Source organism: Mesoplodon densirostris, chromosome 10 (assembly GCF_025265405.1).
Source record: "Mesoplodon densirostris isolate mMesDen1 chromosome 10, mMesDen1 primary haplotype, whole genome shotgun sequence".
NCBI classification, from domain to species: Eukaryota; Metazoa; Chordata; class Mammalia; order Artiodactyla; family Ziphiidae; genus Mesoplodon; species Mesoplodon densirostris.
The window spans coordinates 2,885,023-2,903,449 of NC_082670.1; the positions used below are offsets into that span (position 1 = coordinate 2,885,023).

Sequence of the window (18,427 nt, forward strand, 5' to 3'; positions counted from 1 at the left end):
TAGCTTTATACCAGATCCTTATTCTGAGTATTCCACCCTATAGTAACTTAGATGCCAAAGGGACAGAAACAAGGAGTCCACCCATCTTTTTCATTTGGAAATTAACTCATATTAGGTAGGGCTTTGTGCTGCAGCCAGAGAAACTGTCTATTATTAGGCAGGAGCCCTGGGTTTCCAGTGATATCCTATCCTTTGTTCTGTCTGTGGAATAGTCTTGTTAGTCTCTTTATGAAAGTCAGTGATTTGGCATTTAAATTTATATTTCCCTGCTTTGCTCACAGATTACGGTAAGTAATTCAAAGATAATAGGTTGGTAATATTTTAATTTTATTCTAGAAAATACTTAAGAAATTTAAAGTACTATTTTTTTTACATATAGGCATTGAAGAAAAATTTAGGCCTTTTTATTTAAATCAATTAGAAGAACATGTAGAAGAGGATATGAAGAGTTTAAAGGTAGGTAACGTAGCAGCTGCTCAAAATGCTAACATATTGAAGCATGTATATTGTCAGTCATGAAAACCAAAGCATTATACTTTATTACTGAGATTTGAGGTAAGCTAGCTTGGTAACCACAAAAAACAAAATAGGCAGTTTTATGCAGATATCATCAAGTTAGCATACCAGACCCGTTCCTCTGTCAAAACTAATGAAATGAGAGAAAATATATCTACCAAAATGAAAACAAAAGCACAACATTACTGGAACAGGATGGAAAGTACCATAGGTGGATCAGTCATTTTGAGGAATTCTTGAAAGATAAAAAGACAACAGAATTGTATCTGTTGAGACATAAAACAGGAAAAAAGTTGTAAAAGGCTGACCCAAACATAATAATCAAGAAGTCATGGAGGAAGAAGTCTTGTGTCAATGTGTAGAAGAAGTGGGTGGTCACACGGGACGTTGGTAGGCGTTGTCATTTGGGAGCCATGGTTGTGTCAGTTTTAAAAGTTGGCTCCTCCCCCCTCACGTCTTGTGCTAAAGCAGCAGATGGGGGGCAGCATGTGCCCAGGGCCGAAGCAGTGAGTTTGGTGCCTGGGATCAGAGAGGTATGTCAGAGACTGTTGCCAACTAACCAGCCAAGAGGAACAGAGACCTCCCCTCCTCACACACTCAGGAAACAAGCTGTTGTCTTAAGTCTTACAGCAACATGGTGCTATAATCATGAAAGGGAGACTACAGTAAATAAAACAGGCAGGCAGACAGAGATTTTAAGATATGCACACACATACACAGTCAGATAGTCAAGAATTGCCAAACTGGCCATCTTCAAAAAATCTACAAACAATAAATGCTGGAGAGGGTGTGGAGAAAAGGGAACCCTCTTGCACTGTTGGTGGGAATGTAAATTGATAACAGCCACTATGGAGAACACTATAGAGGTTCCTTAAAAAACTAAAAATAGGGGCTTCCCTGGTGGCGCAGTGGCTGAGAGTCCGCCTGCCGATGCAGGGGATGCCGGTTCGTGCCCCGGTCCGGGAAGATCCCACGTGCTGCGGAGCGGCTGGGCCCGTGAGCCATGGCCACTGAGCCTGTGCTCCGCAACGGGAGAGGCCACAACAGTGAGAGGCCCGCGTACCGTAAAAAAAAAAAAAAAAAAAAAAAACTAAAAATAGAACTACCATACAACCCAGCAATCCCACTACTGGGCATATACCCTGAGAAAAACCATAATTCAAAAAGAGTCATGTACCACAATGTTCATTGCAGCTCTATTTACAATAGCCAGGACATGGAAGCAACCTAAGTGGCCATCAACAGATGAATGGATAAAGAAGATGTGGCACATATATACAATGGAATATTACTCAGCCATAAAGAGAAATGAAATTGAGTTATTTGTAGTGAGGTGGATGGACCTAGAGTCTGTCATACTGAGTGAAGTAAGAGAGAGAAAAACAAATACCGTATGCTAACACATATATATGGAATCTAAAAAAAAAAAAAAAAAAAAAAAAAAGTCATGAAGAACCTAGGGGCAAAAAGGGAATAAAGACGCAGACCTACTAGAGAATGGACTTGAGGACACAGGGAGGGGGAAGGGTAAGCTGGGACAAAGAGAGTGGCATGGATATATATACCCTACCAAATGTAAAATAGATAGCTACTGGGAAGCAGCCACATAGCACAGGGATATCCACTCGGTGCTTTGTGACCACCTGGAGGGGTGGGATAGGGAGGGTAGGAGGGAGATGCAAGAGGGAGCAGATATCGGGACATACGTATATGTATAACTGATTGACTTTCTTATAAAGCAGAAACTAACACACCATTGTAAAGCAATTATACTCCAATCAAAACGATAAAAAAATTTTTTAAAAACCCACAATTGCCAGACTTTGGAGGGATACCTACACTATAAAAGAGAGGTATCCAATGCAAACCAAGGAAGTAATCAAAAGGACATCAGGAAAGATAGTCACTAAGGAAAAAAAGCATTACCACAGCAATCAGGAATAATTCATAACAATAAAAGTTTCATTTCACCAAGAAGGCAATAAATTTTTTTTAAATATGTTGACCCTTGAACAACACAGGTTTGAACTCCATGGGTCCACTTATACACAGATTTTTCTCAATAAATATGTACTACATGATCTTTACTTGATTGAATTCATAATGTGGAACCATGAATACAGAGGACCAACTGTAAAATTACACTTGGATTTTCGACTGTGAGGGGATGAGCACCCCTAACTCCCATGTTGTTCAGGGGTCAACTGTATAATTTAGCAAAACTGGCTCAAATAGAGATGGAAAACCTGAATATTCCCATAACTATTAAAAGAGATTGAATCAGTCCTGCAAGAAAGTTCCACAACCATATAGCTTTATCAGCAGTTTCTATCAAATACTCAATGAAGAAATTACCCCAATTGTATACAACTTGTCGAGATAATAGGGAAGAAGGAACGTTCCTAAACTCATTTTATGAGACTAAGATAACCTTGATTCCCAAACCTGAAAAGAAGATACAAGAAAGGAAACTTACAGAACAATTTCACTTAACAATGTAAATGTGAAAATCCTGAGTAAAATATAAACAAGCTGAATCCATCAATGGACAGTAAAGCTTGAAAAAGATATAACAGAAAAGCAAAGTGAACTGATTATAATTTTTCATCCATTAGATTGACAGTAGTTTTGAAAGGTTGATAATATCAAGTGTTTGTGAAAATGCAGAATAACAGACAATCTCATGTAGTATTGGTAAAAGTGAAAGTTGAAGTTTATTGAACGGTGAAGCATCTACCCCAATTTTAAAAGCACATAACTTCTGCTGCAGTTCTGCTCTCAGTAATCTATCCTACTCACATGTATGCTCAAAGATTTAGCTTCAGGAGATTTTGCACCTTTGTGAGAGTTAAAATTTGGAAATACACAAATATGTAAATATATATATATATACACATATGTATAAATATTTGTATATTTCCAGAATATATATGCAAATGCCTAGAGAGAATAAAATGTCCACAACATACTCCAGATAAGGATTACCTCTGAAAATGGAAGAGAGGGGGTTGGAAGGAGTGACATTAAAGTGTTGCTCTGTGTAATTCAGCAGTTTGAATCTTTTAAAAGAAGTTTGTATTTATATATTTTGTCTAATAAGAAATAGCTGTAAAAAGAAAACAATTGCTTTTACAAAACAAACCAATTAAAAAATGGGTGGAAGAACTAAATAGACAGCTCTCCAAGGAAGACACGGATGGCCAAGAGGCACGTGAAAAGCTGCTCAACATCACTAATCATTAGAGAAATGCAAATCAAAATTACAATGAGGTATCACCTCAAGGTCAGAATGGCCATCATCAAAAAATCTACAAACAATAAATGCTGGAGAGGGTGTGGAGAAAAGGAAACCCTCTTGCACTGTTGGTGGGAATGTAAATTGATACAGCCACTATGGAGAACAGTACAGAGGTTCCTTAAAAAACTGAAAACAGAACTACCATATGGCCCAGCAATCCCACTACTGGGCGCATACAGCAGCCAGAGGCCCACGTACCGTAAAAAAAAAAAAAAAAAAAAAAAAAAACTAAAAATAGAACTACCATACAACCCAGCAATCCCACTACTGGGCATATACCCTGAGAAAAACCATAATTCAAAAGGACACATGTACCCCAGTGTTCATTGCAGCACTATTTACAATAGCCAGGACATGGAAACAACCTAAGTGTCCATCACCAGATGAATGGATAAAGAAGTGGCACCTATATACAATGGAATATCACTCAGCCATAAAAAGGAATGAAATAGTGCCTTTTGTAGAGATGTGGATAGACCTAGGGACAGAGTGAAGTAAGTCAGAAAGAGAAAAACAAATACTGTATAATATCGCTTATATGTGGAATCTAGAAAAATGGTACAGATGAACCTAGTTCCAGGATAGGAATAGAGACGTAGACGTAGAGAATGGACATGTGGACACAGGGTGGGAAGGGGAGGATGGGACGAATTGGGAGATCTGGATTGACATATATACACTACCACGTGTAAAATAGATAGCTAGTAGGAACCTGCTGTATAGCACAGGAAGCTCAGCTTGGTGCTCTGTGACGACCTTGATAGGTGGGATGGGGGGCGGGAGGGAGGTCCAAGAGGGAGGGGATATAGGTGTACATATAGCTGATTCACTTCGTTGTACAGCAGAAACTAACACAACATTGTAAAGCAATTACAGTCCAATTAAAGAAAAAAAATTAAAATAACATAAAAATGCTTATGTGTTAAGTAAAAAGCAACATACAAAATGCTACAAACTGTACACATAGTTAATATCCTGTGTCATTCTCCCCTAAATCATTCATATGTTGATTCTGAATATTTTTGATCATCTACCTGTTATCAGGCACTCTGTTAAGAGCATAGTGCAAATATGACCAGGGGAAAAAACTTGTAGGAAATACAAAATGTTAATTTTTTCACTTGAGTAGGTTTCTATTTAAAGTTAATTCTATACATTTTGTATATCTTTTATAATGATTATTATTTTTATAAGGGAAGAAGTTTTATCTTTTTTTTAACTGTAGTAAAATATACATAACATAAAATTTACCATCCTAACCAATTTTAAGTATACAATTCAGTGGCATTAACACACAATGTTGTACCACCACGACCAGTATCCATTTCCATTTTTATTATCCCAAACAGAAGCTCTGTATCCCAAGCAACAACTCCCCATTCCTCCCTCTCCCCAGCCCCTGGTAACCTCTATTCTATTTTCTGTCTCTATGAATGTGACTATTCTAGGTGCCTCATAGACATGGGATCATACAATTTGTCTTTTTGTGTCTAGCATATTTCACCTAGCATAATGTTTTCAAGGTTCATCCATTTTGTAGCATGTATCAGAACTTCATTAAGGCTGAATAATATTCCATTGTACGTATATGTCACATTTTGATTATTCATTCATCTTTGATGGATACTTGAGCTGTTTCCACCTTTTGTCTATAATGAATAATGCTGCTATGAACATTGGTATACAAGTATCTTTTTGAGTCTCCGCTTTTAATTATTTTGGGTGTATACCTAGGAGTGGAATTGCTGGATTGTATGATAATTATACATTAAACATTTGAGGAACCATCATTTACACCATTTTATATTCCCACCATCAGTTTACAAGGGTTCCAATTTCTCTATCTTCTCACTAACACTTTTCATTTTCTGGGGTTTGTTTTGTTTTGATAATAGCCATTGTAATGAATGGCGGTTTTGATTTGCATTTCTCTTTGAGTAATGATGTTGAGCATCTTTTCATGTGCTTCTTGGCCATCTGTATGTCTTCTTTGGAGAAATATCTATTCAAGTCCTTTGCCTGTTTTTGAACTGGGTTGTTTGTTTTTTGTTGTTGGATTATAGGAATTCTTTATATAATCTGGATATTCATCCCTTATATTTTATGTGATTTACAAAAATTTTTCCCTACTCTGTGGGTTGTCTGTTCTCTCTCTTGATAATGTCCTTTGATGTACAGATGGTTTTAATTTTGATGTAGTCCAGTTACCTATTTTTATTTTGTTGCCTGTGCTTTTGGTGTTTTATCCAAGAAATCATTGTCAAATCCAATGTCATGAAGCTTTTCCCCTATGTTTTCTTCTTATAGTTATATAGTTTTAGCTCTTAAGCTTAGGTCTTTGATCCATTTGAGGTAATTTTTATATATGTTTGTGTATGTTGAAAGGTAAGGATCTAACTTCATTCTTTCACATGTAGATACCAGTGTTCCCCCATTGAATGGTCGTGGCCCCCTTGTCAAAAATCAATTGGCCAGCGACTTCTCTGGCGGTCCAGTGGTTAAGACTTGGTGCTTCCACTGCAGGGGGCAAGGGTTCCATCTCTGGTTGGGGATCCCGCATGCTGTACGGCAAAAGTAAATAAATAAATAATAATAAATAAAAATAAAAAATCAATTGGCCATATATGCAAGGGTTTATTTCTGGGTTCATTATATTCCATTGGTCTGTATGTCTTTCCTTAGGCCAATACCACACTGTTTTGATTACTGTAGCTATGTAGTGAGTTTTGAAATCAGGAAGTGTGAGCCCTCCAACTTTGTTCTTTTTTAAGATTGTTTCGGCTATTTAGGGAAAAAAGTTTATTTTCTTAAAGAAGTATTTACTGCTTGTAAGAGCTATGTGAAATTTCTACCATCTGAAAAATTTGTTCTTCCTTACAACAATTTTCTGGAACTTTTTGGCCAACCCAATATTTTCTGCTATTTACTAAAATATGTCTTTATGTTCTTAATTCTAGAAAGAGTATCCAGGCCAAAATGAAATTGTAAAGAGAATGAAGTCTCTCCAAATTGATTGCGTAGCAATATCTCCAAGCAGGTCAAATTCAGGTAACTTATACTGTGATTGAAAATCTATTTATTCACTTATTTGTTTGTTCATTCACTCACTGTACTGTCTAAAATGCTATTTACAACTATATGAGAAACAGAAGAAGCTATAAAATATAACAGCTGGCTTAAAGGACTTTCTAATATATTTGGAGTTAAGGTACATATATTTGAAATATTAGGTAACAACATGTTCACCAAAATCATAAAGTATCCTGAACACAAGAGGCCTCATATATCTGATAGGGAGGAAGTGACAGCTCAGGAAAAAGACAGGAACCTATGTGGGAGCAGAGTCCTTGAGAAGGTCAGGGATGACTGGGTCCAGAATACCTGCAGAGAGGTTGGCCTCAGATTCAAGCAGGGATGCTTTTTTCATTTAACAGAAGGGAAAGCAGAGTATAGGATATTGAAGCCACTTATCAGGTGTCTGTTCTGGGGCAAATTACTTGACTTCTTGTAAGCCTCATCCATCATTGTGATAATAAGTGCTCCTACTCTTATAGGGCTTTTAAAGAATAAAAGAATCCACAGAAGCGCTTAGCACAGAACTGCTGCCATTCTTATCTTCCAGCCCTGCGTCACAACAAGGAGACACCTTCTCTGCTCCAACACAAGTCCTTTTCTTCCTTGGTCATTCCTACAACACCCACCTTTCTGCTGCTTGGTTATAACTTCTCTCGTGCTCTCACACTGCCAGGCAGGGACGACTACTTATTACCTATGTAACTCACAGGAGGAAAACCACCTGGTAAACGCTTTTTATTTGTTCTCAGAGTTCTCAGTGTTACTCCAAGGTACAGATTCATGATTGTGCTCAGGTTTTTACTTTTTAATGTTTCATGAAACTCTTTCCGACGCTGATTCATTTATTTTAAGCCACAGAACAGCCCAGTTCGCTGCACAGTTCACGGGGGATCGGGTTGGGTCCTGTGGAGGACTCCTGGTTTGCTCCCGCCCCAGAGCAGCAGCAGCAGCAGCAGGAGGACCTCCGACTGCACAGTAAACTCCAGGAGGAGGCCAACTACCATCTTTATGGCAGCCGCATGGACAAGCATACAGAAGAGCAGCCCAGACGGAATGTGGCTGACAGGAGACAGGAAGAGAGGAGACGGAGGGTCTCCCATGACCCTTTTGCACAGCAGAGACTTTATGAGAATGGTCAGAACCCAGGGCTAAAAGACCTTGCTTATTCCGGTGCAACCAATCATGGTAATGCAGTACAGCAACCAACAGGGCTAACCAGCCAACCCCAGTTACTATACTGGAGAAATGGATTGTGTACATCACTTGGTTTTGGAGCAAGACCAGTAGATCTGAGAACCGCAGGTCCAGGGGTTTGGTATGGGCCAATTCCAGGCCACATGCCAAGCCCGTATAAAACTCCAGTGCCTGAGACCAACCTACTGGGAAACACACCCACCATTCCACTCAGCTCCTTGCCATCAAGAGGTAAACAGGCCCTTAAGTCACACTGTTCTATTTTTTAACTTTTCCTGAAAATAAAGCAGCCATTAGCTCTGTTGTAGACTATAAGTGAACAAAGGACAAGCTGTCTGGAGGCTTCAGCCACCAGACACACCTTGCCTTCTCGGAATAAGTCTCCATCAGACCACCTGGCCTAGGCTCTTGGTTTGGGTAGAAGTCAGTGCAGCTGCCCACAAGTGTCGGGCCACAGGTCTTTGCATCTAGTAGGCATCTTCCACTCTAACCCAAATCTCAGTAGCTCCACTATGTCCAATCTCTGATGCAAGTGAAGGTATCTGCTTGTATTCTTTCGCTTGCTTGCTGTTTTCTGAAGGTAAGAAATAAATCTTGGATGTTTTCATTTTTTATCTCATACAGGCCAGAGACTACCCCTGGTGATGAAAACAACGTTGTTGGGCAATCGTCACCACCACCCACCCCCAGAACTCTTTCTTCTTCCCCAACTGAAACTGTACCCAGCAGACAATAACTCCCCATTCTCCTTCCTCCCAGCCCCTGGCAGTCAACCTTCTACTTTCTGTCTCTATGAATTTGATGACTCTAGGGACCTCATATAAGTGGAATCATATGGTATTTGTCCTTTTGTGACTGGGTTATTCACTGAGCACAATGTCCTCAAGGTCCACCCATGTTAGAGCCTGTGTCAGAATCTCCTTTTTTAAGGCTGAATAGTATTCCATTGTATGGATGGACCACATTTTGTTTATCCATTCATCCGCTGTTGGACACTTGGGTGCCTTCCACTTTTTGGCTATTATGAATAATGCTATAAACATGGGTGTATAAATATCTGATTGAGACCCTGCTTTCAGTTCTTTGGGGTATATACCTGGTAGAATTGCTGGATTGTATGGTAATTCTATTTTTAATTTTTTGAGGAACCACCATACTGGTTACCACAGTGGCTGTACCATTTTATATTTCCACCAGCAGTGCATAGGGGTTCCAATTGCTCCACAACTTTGCCAACACTTGTTATTTTCTGTACTTTTGATAGTTGCCATCCTAATGGATGTGAGGTGATTCAGCCACCTTTTAAAGAAGAAAATTTCAAAGGGTGGCATAGGATAAATAATTTAACTTAAGCATTTGGAGTAAAGCCCTGCCCCTTTACCATGTAGTACTTTTTTCTGTTGCTTTCAGTCTAGATGTACTTACCTATGTGTTTCTCTCTAATCAGATGAGTCTTTAAAATATAGCATATACAACAGTTCTGGCATTCAGATTGGAAACAGTAATTATATGGAGATTGGCGGAATGAGTTCATTGGTACCGGACAGCACGCACATGAACTTGAAAGAAGACCCAGCTTCTGAGTACCAAGATATCTTTGGTAAGATGCCCTTGAAGGACCCATCTATAGTAACCTTGAACTGTCTTATCTAATATTTCTCTGATTATTCTCCGTGAAAGTGCCCTGTCTTTCCTCTCTAAAATAGCTCTGTAATTTCCATGTAATTGCTTTGTAACTTATTTATGTTTACTGTGGAGATAATTAGAATATCTAATTCATGGATTTGCTGTGCAAGTTAAACGAGTCGATATGAATAAAGAGCTTAGTACACTGCCTGGCACATAGTAAGATATACAAGTGTTAAACACACCATCGTCATCATCGCATCAGTATTAGTACCTGGACCTAGCAGCAGCAGCTCCCTCAGGTCCTCATCCAAGGGGATTCTGTAAAAGATAGAAGACTCTGCCCTCAACTGCACATGCATAATAAAAATAAGAGGGCTTTCTCTTATGGGGTTCCACTATGCAGCCTCATAACATTAATCCCCAAACACAACCTGGGAAAAGCAGTCACGAGGCCAAAGCAATGTGATTTAAGAACCAGCTTTCTAATTAACCCTAGGATGGGCAGTTTTTTTAAATCAAGGGCCAGGTAGTAAATGTTCTAGGCTGCACTGGTCCTGAGGTCTCTGTTGCAGCTACCCAGCTAACACCGTAGTACAGTAGCAGCCACAGACAGTATGTACACGAATGGGCGTCGCTGTGTTCTAATAAAACTTGGTTTACAAAAACAAGCAGCGGGCTGGATTTGGCCCATGGGCCATAGTTTGACAATCCCCGGTCTAACCCATTTGAAGGCTAGTCTTTAAAATACTAGAGCGGAAGTTCCTAATTTTGGGGGTGACAAGGGTACCTTTGAGAATCTGATGGAACCCAGGTTCCCTCTCCTGGCGAAGCGTTGACGGAACGTTGGACGCCTGACGTGCAGTGGTGATGGCAGAGGCTGCGCTGTGGGGAGTTGGGGGAAAATGAGGAGCCTTTTTTCTCATGTTCAGCTTCACTGAGGTCCGACGAGGATCAAGAAATGGGGTTTGTTTGTGGTGTCCCGGTGGTTTTATACTTTTACTTTGCTTCACTTTATTACTTTTACGAAGGCCTGAGAGGAAGGAACAAGTAGAAAGAGAGAGGTTACGGCTGTAGGAGGAAAGGGAACAGCCCTTGGGGCGGGGAGGGATAAGTCCAAAAATACCTCATCCATTAAAAGACAAGGGAAGGCACTGTAATCAAACCAGTTCACAGCCAGTGGTCTCAGTTTCCTTGATTAAGTAAGAGGAAAGCAAACTGCTGGGTGAAGGGTATCCTGAGTTGAATGACCTTAACTCTGGCCAGATATAAGTGGAAAATGCCCAGAAGGAACAAAAATGGTGTCTTCCCCCTTTACATCAGGAATGTGTGATATAAACAAGGGCTGTGGCTCAGGTTGTACAGAACAGCCTAGAAACCAGAGGGGTTTTGCTCTCCAAGCCTCGGGCTGTGCCTCAGACCTGCACCTCCTCGGCGGGGAAGAGGTTCCTCCACATGGGCTGGCAGACAGGTGAAGTATCCACCGATGAGCCCACAACTATATAGCATGAAGAAGTTATCTTTTGGGCTTCCCTGGTGGCGCAGTGGTTGAGAGTCCGCCTGCCGATGCAGGGGACGTGGGTTCGTGCCCTGGTCCGGGAAGATCCCACATGCCGCAGAGTGGCTGGGCCCATGAGCCGTGGCCACTGAGCCTGCACGCCCGGAGCCTGTGCTCCGCAACGGGAGAGGCCACAACAGTAAGAGGCCCGCGTACCACAAAAAAAAAAAAAAAAAAAAAAAGATCTTTTTCACCGTGTCCTGGTACTCTTCACTTTATACAGGTCTTTGAAGCTAGACGTTCAAATGGCCATAGCTTGATGCCTTCTTCTCTTTTCTATTTGGCAGATAATACCACTAGTCTGACTGATAAACACCTGGACCCAGTCAGAGAAAATCTGGGCAAGCAGTGGAAAAACTTTGCCCGTAAGCTGGGCTTCTCTCAATCTCAGATTGATGAAATTGACCATGACTATGAGCGAGATGGACTAAAAGAAAAGGTTTACCAGATGCTCCAAAGGTGGCTGATGAGGGAAGGCAGCAGGGGGGCCACCGTGGGGAAGCTGGCCTGTGCGCTCTACCAGTGTTCCAGGATAGACCTGCTGAACTGCTTGATACGCATCAGCCAGAACTGAGCCCACAGGGGCTCCTGCAGCATGAGGCCCTCCCCTCACTCGGTGAGCGACCCCCTGCAAGCCTGCTGCCGCAGAAGGCTCAGAAGTCTGTCCTCACTGATGTGGTTTCTGTGCGTAAAAGTCATTTCCTGCCTTTCATAGCTGGAGGATGGGAAAAGAAATCTACAGCAAACAACCCACTACACAGGAAGACCTATTCATGGCCAAGGTCCAATCAAAAAAGAAGCCTAATAGCGTTTTGAAAGGGAGAGAGATTTAAGGGAGATCATTTTCTTTCAGATTATTCCATAACCTCCAGTGATGCTGTTCATTCAGTTTCTTGAAGTTTTGCTTGAGCAAGGAAAAATAAAAATCAAGAGAATATAAACTAAATCAGCTTTCTAATTCTGCACTGTCTTCTCTACAGAGGCTCCTGTTATAACCGAAGCTGTAAAATGCTGTATTCTCGTCAAATGGGATTTTTTTGTATCACAACCACAGTTCATTCCAAAATTATAAGGTCTCTTAACTTCAGGGTCAAATTCCGTATCAGTCGCTCCAGGCTTCAGGAGTTATATGCCATCTTCACTCTGTAAATAAACGGAAGCGATTTTAAGGAGTACAGACAAGGTGGGGGAAATAGAGAACAAAAATAGCAGACTCTCCCAGGCTGTCATTGCACAGAATTGCTACTAATTCTGACGAGTACAAAGGTTCTTTCCTAGCATTCTGACACTTCAGGAACTTTTCCAACCTGCGTGCCCTGAAGAGGGAGCAGGTGTGCCGGGGGTATTGATCGCTTCACCCCTGGCCACGACTGGAGCCTCAGGGCAGATCAGTGTTGAGCAGCTTCCTCAGTTCACCCCAGGGTACTATAGAAATAATTTCATTGTTTTCTGTGAGCTAGGCTGTAAAAGGACAGGTTCCGAGTCTGCTAGTTGTGCCTGTAGCACTGAACCTTTCAAAGCCCACCTGAAACCAAGGAGTGAAGGCACTCGAGGGCTAGGAGACGGACGTGACCAGGCCACCCTCTGCCCGCCCTTTGCTCGGCAGAGCAGGTGTGCCATTGTGCTCAGACCTCCCGGGAGGGAGGCACGCGGTGCCGTAAGGTCATCTGGCTGCCAGAACAGATCCTAGTGTTTGGTGGGTTCATAACAGTACTGTTGGTCCTGATTCTAAATCTCCTCCAGTCCCAGCAGACACACACACACACAACCACTGAAGTGGTGCTGTAAAGCACAATTTCTTAACCTTGGCACTGTTCGCATCTGGAGCCAGGTAGCTCTTTGTTGTGGAGGGCTGTCCCGGGCAGCGTAGGGCAGTGGGAAGCGACCCTGGCCTCTCCCTGTGAGATGCCAACAGTGCTCTCCTCCCCCTCCTCCCAGCCCTCGTTGTGACAAACAGCAGTGTCTCTGGGCATTTCCAGATGTTCCCTGGAGGGACAAAACTGCCCTAGTTGAGGACAGCACTGCTATAAAGCAGTGAACCTGTTTTCCTACCCACACATATCCAGGCTCACTACTTCGTTGCCACACAGCATTGGATCATAGCCCAAAAGGAAAACTGGAGGGGCAAATATTCCCAGGCTTGCTGGAGGGGACTGAATGATTTCTTTTCTAAATGCATCCCTTGTGCCTTTCTTCTCAATTCCAAAGAGGTTGCATGATCAATGTTCAGAGGCAAAAAGCAGAAGATATCTTTTTTTTTTTTTTTTTTTTTTAATTTTATTTTTTTTTCTTTTTTGCGGTATGCGGGCCTCTCACTGTTGTGGCCTCTCCCGTTGCGGAGCACAGGCTCCGGATGCGCAGGCCCAGCGGCCATGGCTCACGGGCCCAGCCGCTCCGCGGCATATGGGATCCTCCCAGACCGGGGCACGAACCCGTATCCCCTGCATCGGCAGGCGGACTCTTAACCACTGCGCCACCAGGGAGGCCCCAGAAGATATCTTTAATGGACTTTTTAAAATAAAATTTTGTACCTCAAATATAAGCCATGTGTTTGTATAAATGAAACAGTTTGAGATTCTCCACTGTGACTTTACCACAGGGGTTGGCATTTTCTTTTCACCGCTGCTGTGGGCAGGAGAGGGGAAGCTGCTGATAAAAGAGCTTCTTGACGTTGCATTTTGACTTTCAAGATGAAAACCCACTGATCCGAGAGCCTGCGGCATTGCCGTCCTTCACACCCGGCTCAGAGGCCTTCCTTCAGCCCCCACTCTCTAAAGACTGGGCTGAAAGGGCCACGTTTATATCCGAGGAGTTCAGTACAAGGCCCAAGCACCACAAACACACTAGTCTTGGGCAGAAACCAATTAAATGAGACGACACAGACTACAACATGAGAATAAGACTATCCATCTTGGCTCTGGAAAGCTATTCAGACCCTAAGGCTGATACTGCTAAATAAGACCCACTTCCAGGTCACACATCCTGCTCAGAAGAGTCGCCACTTGATGCTATGGTCATGATCTTTGCTTTGGGTCCATAATATGAAGTTAGATCTTCAGCAACAAGGAGTTATTTCTCACAAAACATTTAAAATAGTATCTTGATGTACATTTTAATGTGTGTCTATTTTTTAAGTTTTTCTAATTACAGTAATCATGTAAATAAAAATAGGTCTTTGTATGGTCAAGGTTTTAGAAGCATCTAATTACAAGGAAATCACTGAAGGATTAGTTCTATGGGATAATCCAGGTACAGGGTTCTGAAATCAAGCAGGCTTACATTCCCCTCTGCTGCTCTGGCTGTGTACGTGGGGCCTGCTTCCTAACTTCTCTTAGCCTCAGTTTCCTCATCTATAAATAGGGCACTAGTATATAAGGTTGATGTGAGGATTAAAATAAGATAATGCATCACAAGGTGCCTGGCACAAAAATAGTTATTTTTTAAATTAATTTTTATTGGAGTATAGTTGATTTACAATGTTGTATTAGTTTCAGGTGTACAGCAAAGTGAATCAGTTATACATATACATTCATCCACTCTTTTTAAGATTCTTTTCCCATAGGCCATTAGAGTATTGAGTAGAGTTCCCTGTGCTATACAGTAGGTCCTTATTAGTTATCTATTTTATATATAGTAGTGTGTATATGTCAATCCCAATCTCCCGATTTATCCTTCCCCCTGTTTTCCCCCGGTAACCATAAGATTGTTTTCTACATCTGTGACTCTAACAAATAGTAGTTATTTTTTAAACTGCACAGTAGTGTTTACACAGAGCTACTTCTCAAGTGTGTACTTAAAAATTGTTACACCAATAGGCTAAACCCTCAGCACTACCATTTTTGTTGACCAGTAGGATAACTGGTGTTAAAATTGTACAATTATTTTTAACCCTGATCATCTCTTGACAAGAGATCCCAATCAACATTTCAGGAAAACATAAGGAAATGTTGACCCCACCCAAGATTCTGAAAGTCAAACAATAGTAGCTGGAATATTACATATTTCTCTTTCTTTCTATGCAGGAAATTGATGTGATAACTTTATGTTGAAAGAACATAAATATCTTAGCATAACCCATATTTAAGCCAAACCTGCCTTTACTGCTCAAGAAACTCCAATGGGCCAGTGAGGACACTGCAGGTAACAGAACTTTCCACGGCTGTAACACGTAGAAGCACTGTGCCTACAGGACTATTACAGTGGAAGGGTCTCTGGGAGGAGAAATAACGTAACGTGCAAGGAAGCGGTTGGAATCTCCAATTCAAGCCAAGGCTAAGCAGCAGCCACGAATGTGCCAGGTATTTTCAGTTCAGGTACGGCAGGAGAGCAGCCAGAATTAAAGGGTAGTTGTTTTTTTCCCTATTGAATCTTCGATTGCAGATAATGTTTATAACCTTTAAAGCTTGAATTGGTCTGAAGAAGAAAAAAAATTCAATAGTGGTAAAATACACATAAAATTCCCCATCTTTAAGTGCACAGCCTGTAACCTGCTGAGATCCCGGGCCTGATGCTCTGCTCATCGAGGCCCCCTCCAGCGGCCCCCTCCAGCCGCGCGGGTCCTGAGGGAGTGGGAGGGAGGGAAGGGGGAGCACAAGTAAAGGCCGGACCTCCGACCCGGCACCCCTGGGGGCGGCTGGGGGAGGGGAGGAGTTCCTACACCCAGCGGGACCCACCAACGGCGACGAAGAGGGAGACATGGGGGAGATGATGGAGGGACACGAAGGAACGGGAGGGAATGCAGCCAGCGCTTTCCCTGTCCACTTAGGCCCCGGGGAGCCTGTTGGGCTCCCGGGCCTAATCCTCTGCCTCTGCCTTGGGAGCCTCCCTCCTGCCCCACAGAGCCCAGGCCCCGCCCCTACCGCCTCCCCCACCGCCCCCCCCCCACACCTCTACACTTGGAGACCCCATCCAAGGTGCTGGGCCTAAACCCCACCCACACACCCTCACCCAGGGCCTTACCTCCAAACCCCAGAACTCCGCCCTCCAGAGGCCCTCCCTTCCACGTGCTGCCTCTCCCCTTCTGCAGGTCCTAAGCAGAAGCCCCGCCCCACGCTTGAACGTCACCCCGCCTAGGCGCCGCCCCACGCTCAAATGGCACCACCCCCACACCCGCCTAGGTCCCGCCCCACCCTAAACCCCCGTCCCTGCCTAAGTTCCACCCCACCGCCTAAACTCCACCCCAACAGCCAAAGCTTTTTTTTTTCCTTTTCTTTTTTCCTCTTTTCGATTGGAGTTCGGTTTTACCTTGTTGATTCATTGTTGTTAATTCTTTAATATTTTTATTTTTCCTAATACTTTTATTTTTCTAATTTTATTTTATTGTTTATACTTCATTATTGTTCTCTCCTTTTGGCTTGTTCCCCACCCCCCATTTTTTTTCTTTTTTCTGTTGTGGTTTTATTTTACTTTGTTGTGGTTGTTTCAATTATAGTTTTATTTTTCCTAATATATATATTTTTAAATTTTATTTATTTTTATTTTTGGATGCACTGGGTCTTTGTTGCTGCGCACGGGCTTTCTCTAGTTGTGGCAAGTGGGGGCTACTCTTCATTGCGGTGTGTGGGCCTCTCATTGCGGTGGTTCTCGTTGCAGAGCACAGGCTCTAGGCACGCGGGCTTCAGTACTTGTGCCTTGCGGGCTCTAGAGAACAGGCTCAGTAGTTGTGGCACATGGTCTCAGTAGTTGTGGCTCATGGGCTCTAGAGCACAGGCTCAGTAGTTGTGTCTTACAGGCTTAGCTGCTCCACGGCATGTGGGATCTTCCCAGACCAGGGCTCAAACCCACGTCCCCTGCATTGGCAGGTGGATTCTTAACCACTGCGCCACCAGGGAAGCCCCCCTAATATATTTTTTTATCTTTCTAATTTTATTTTGTTTTTTATTCTTTGACATTGTACTGCTCCTTTTTTCTTTCTATCTTTTTTTTTTTTTTACTGCACCATGAAGCTTGCAGGATCTTGATTCCCAGGCTGGAGGTTGGGCCCAAGCTCCTATGGTGGGAGCTCCAAGTCCAAACCGCTGGACTAACAGAGAACCTCAGGCCCCAGGGAATATTAATCAGAGTGAGGCCTGCCGGAGGTCCTCATCTCAGCACCAAGACCCAGCTCTATCCAACTGCCGGCAAACTCCAGTGCTGGACCTCTCAGGCCAAACAACCAGTAAGACTGGAATACAGCACCACCCATCAAAAAAAAAAAAAAAAAAAAAGAAACGACAAAAAAATATGTTACACACAAAGGAGCAAGGTAAAATCTTACAAGACCAAATAAATGAAGATGAAATAGGCAACTACCTGAAAAAGAATTCAGAGTAATGATAGTAAAGATGATCCAAAATCTCAGAAACAGAATGCAGAAAATACAAGAAACATTTAACAAAGATCTAGAAGAACTAAAAAGCAAACAAACAGTGATGAACAACACAAAAACTGAAATTAAAAATACTCTAGAAGGAATCAATAGCAGAATAACTGAGGCAGAAGAACAGATAAGTGAGCTGGAAGATAAAATGGTAGAAATAACTGCCAGGGAGCAGAATAAAGAAAAAAGAATGAAAAGAATTGAGGACAGTCTCAGAGACCTCTGGGAAAACATTAAACGCAACAACATTCGAATTATAGGGGTCCCAGAAGAAGAAGAGAAAAAGAAATGGTCTGAGAAAATATTTGAAGAGATTATAGTCGAAAACTTCCCTAACATGGGAAAGGAAATAGTCAATCAAGTCCAGGAAGCACAGACAGTCCCATACAGGATAAACCCAAAGAGAAACATGCCTAGACACATATTAATCAAACTATCAAAATTAAAAACAAAGAAAAAACATTAAAAGCCACAAAGGAAAAGTAACAAATAACATACAAGAGAATCCCCATAAGGTTAACAGTTGATCTTTCAGCAGAAACTCTGCAAGCCAGAAGGGAGTGGCAGGACATATTTAAAGTGATGAAAGGGAAAAACCTACAACCAAGATTACTCTACCCAGCAAGGATCTCATTCAGATTTGACAGAAAAATTAAAACCTTGACAGACAAGCAAAAGTTAAGAGACTTCAGCACCACCAAACCAGCTTTACAACAAATGCTAAAGGAACTTCTCTAGGCAGGAAACACAAGAGAAGGAAAAGACCTACAATAACAAGCCCAAAACAATTAAGAAAATGGTA

The 18,427-nt window shown here is 42.1% G+C and overlaps 1 protein-coding gene across 2 annotated transcripts in view; it reads left to right on the plus strand.

Annotated features, from left to right (window-relative positions):
* The window catches only part of RIPK1 (receptor interacting serine/threonine kinase 1), a 36,559-nt gene extending 24,346 nt beyond the window's left edge, over positions 1–12,213 (plus strand). For both annotated transcript variants that reach the window (XM_060109880.1, XM_060109879.1), the window contains 5 exons: positions 380–456; positions 6,772–6,862; positions 7,742–8,314; positions 9,531–9,683; positions 11,555–12,213. In XM_060109880.1, the coding sequence (XP_059965863.1) occupies positions 380–456; positions 6,772–6,862; positions 7,742–8,314; positions 9,531–9,683; positions 11,555–11,841 (1,181 nt within the window). In that variant the 3' untranslated portion in view covers positions 11,842–12,213. The remainder of the gene's footprint in view (positions 1–379; positions 457–6,771; positions 6,863–7,741; positions 8,315–9,530; positions 9,684–11,554) is intronic.
* Positions 12,214–18,427: the final 6,214 nt, after the last annotated feature.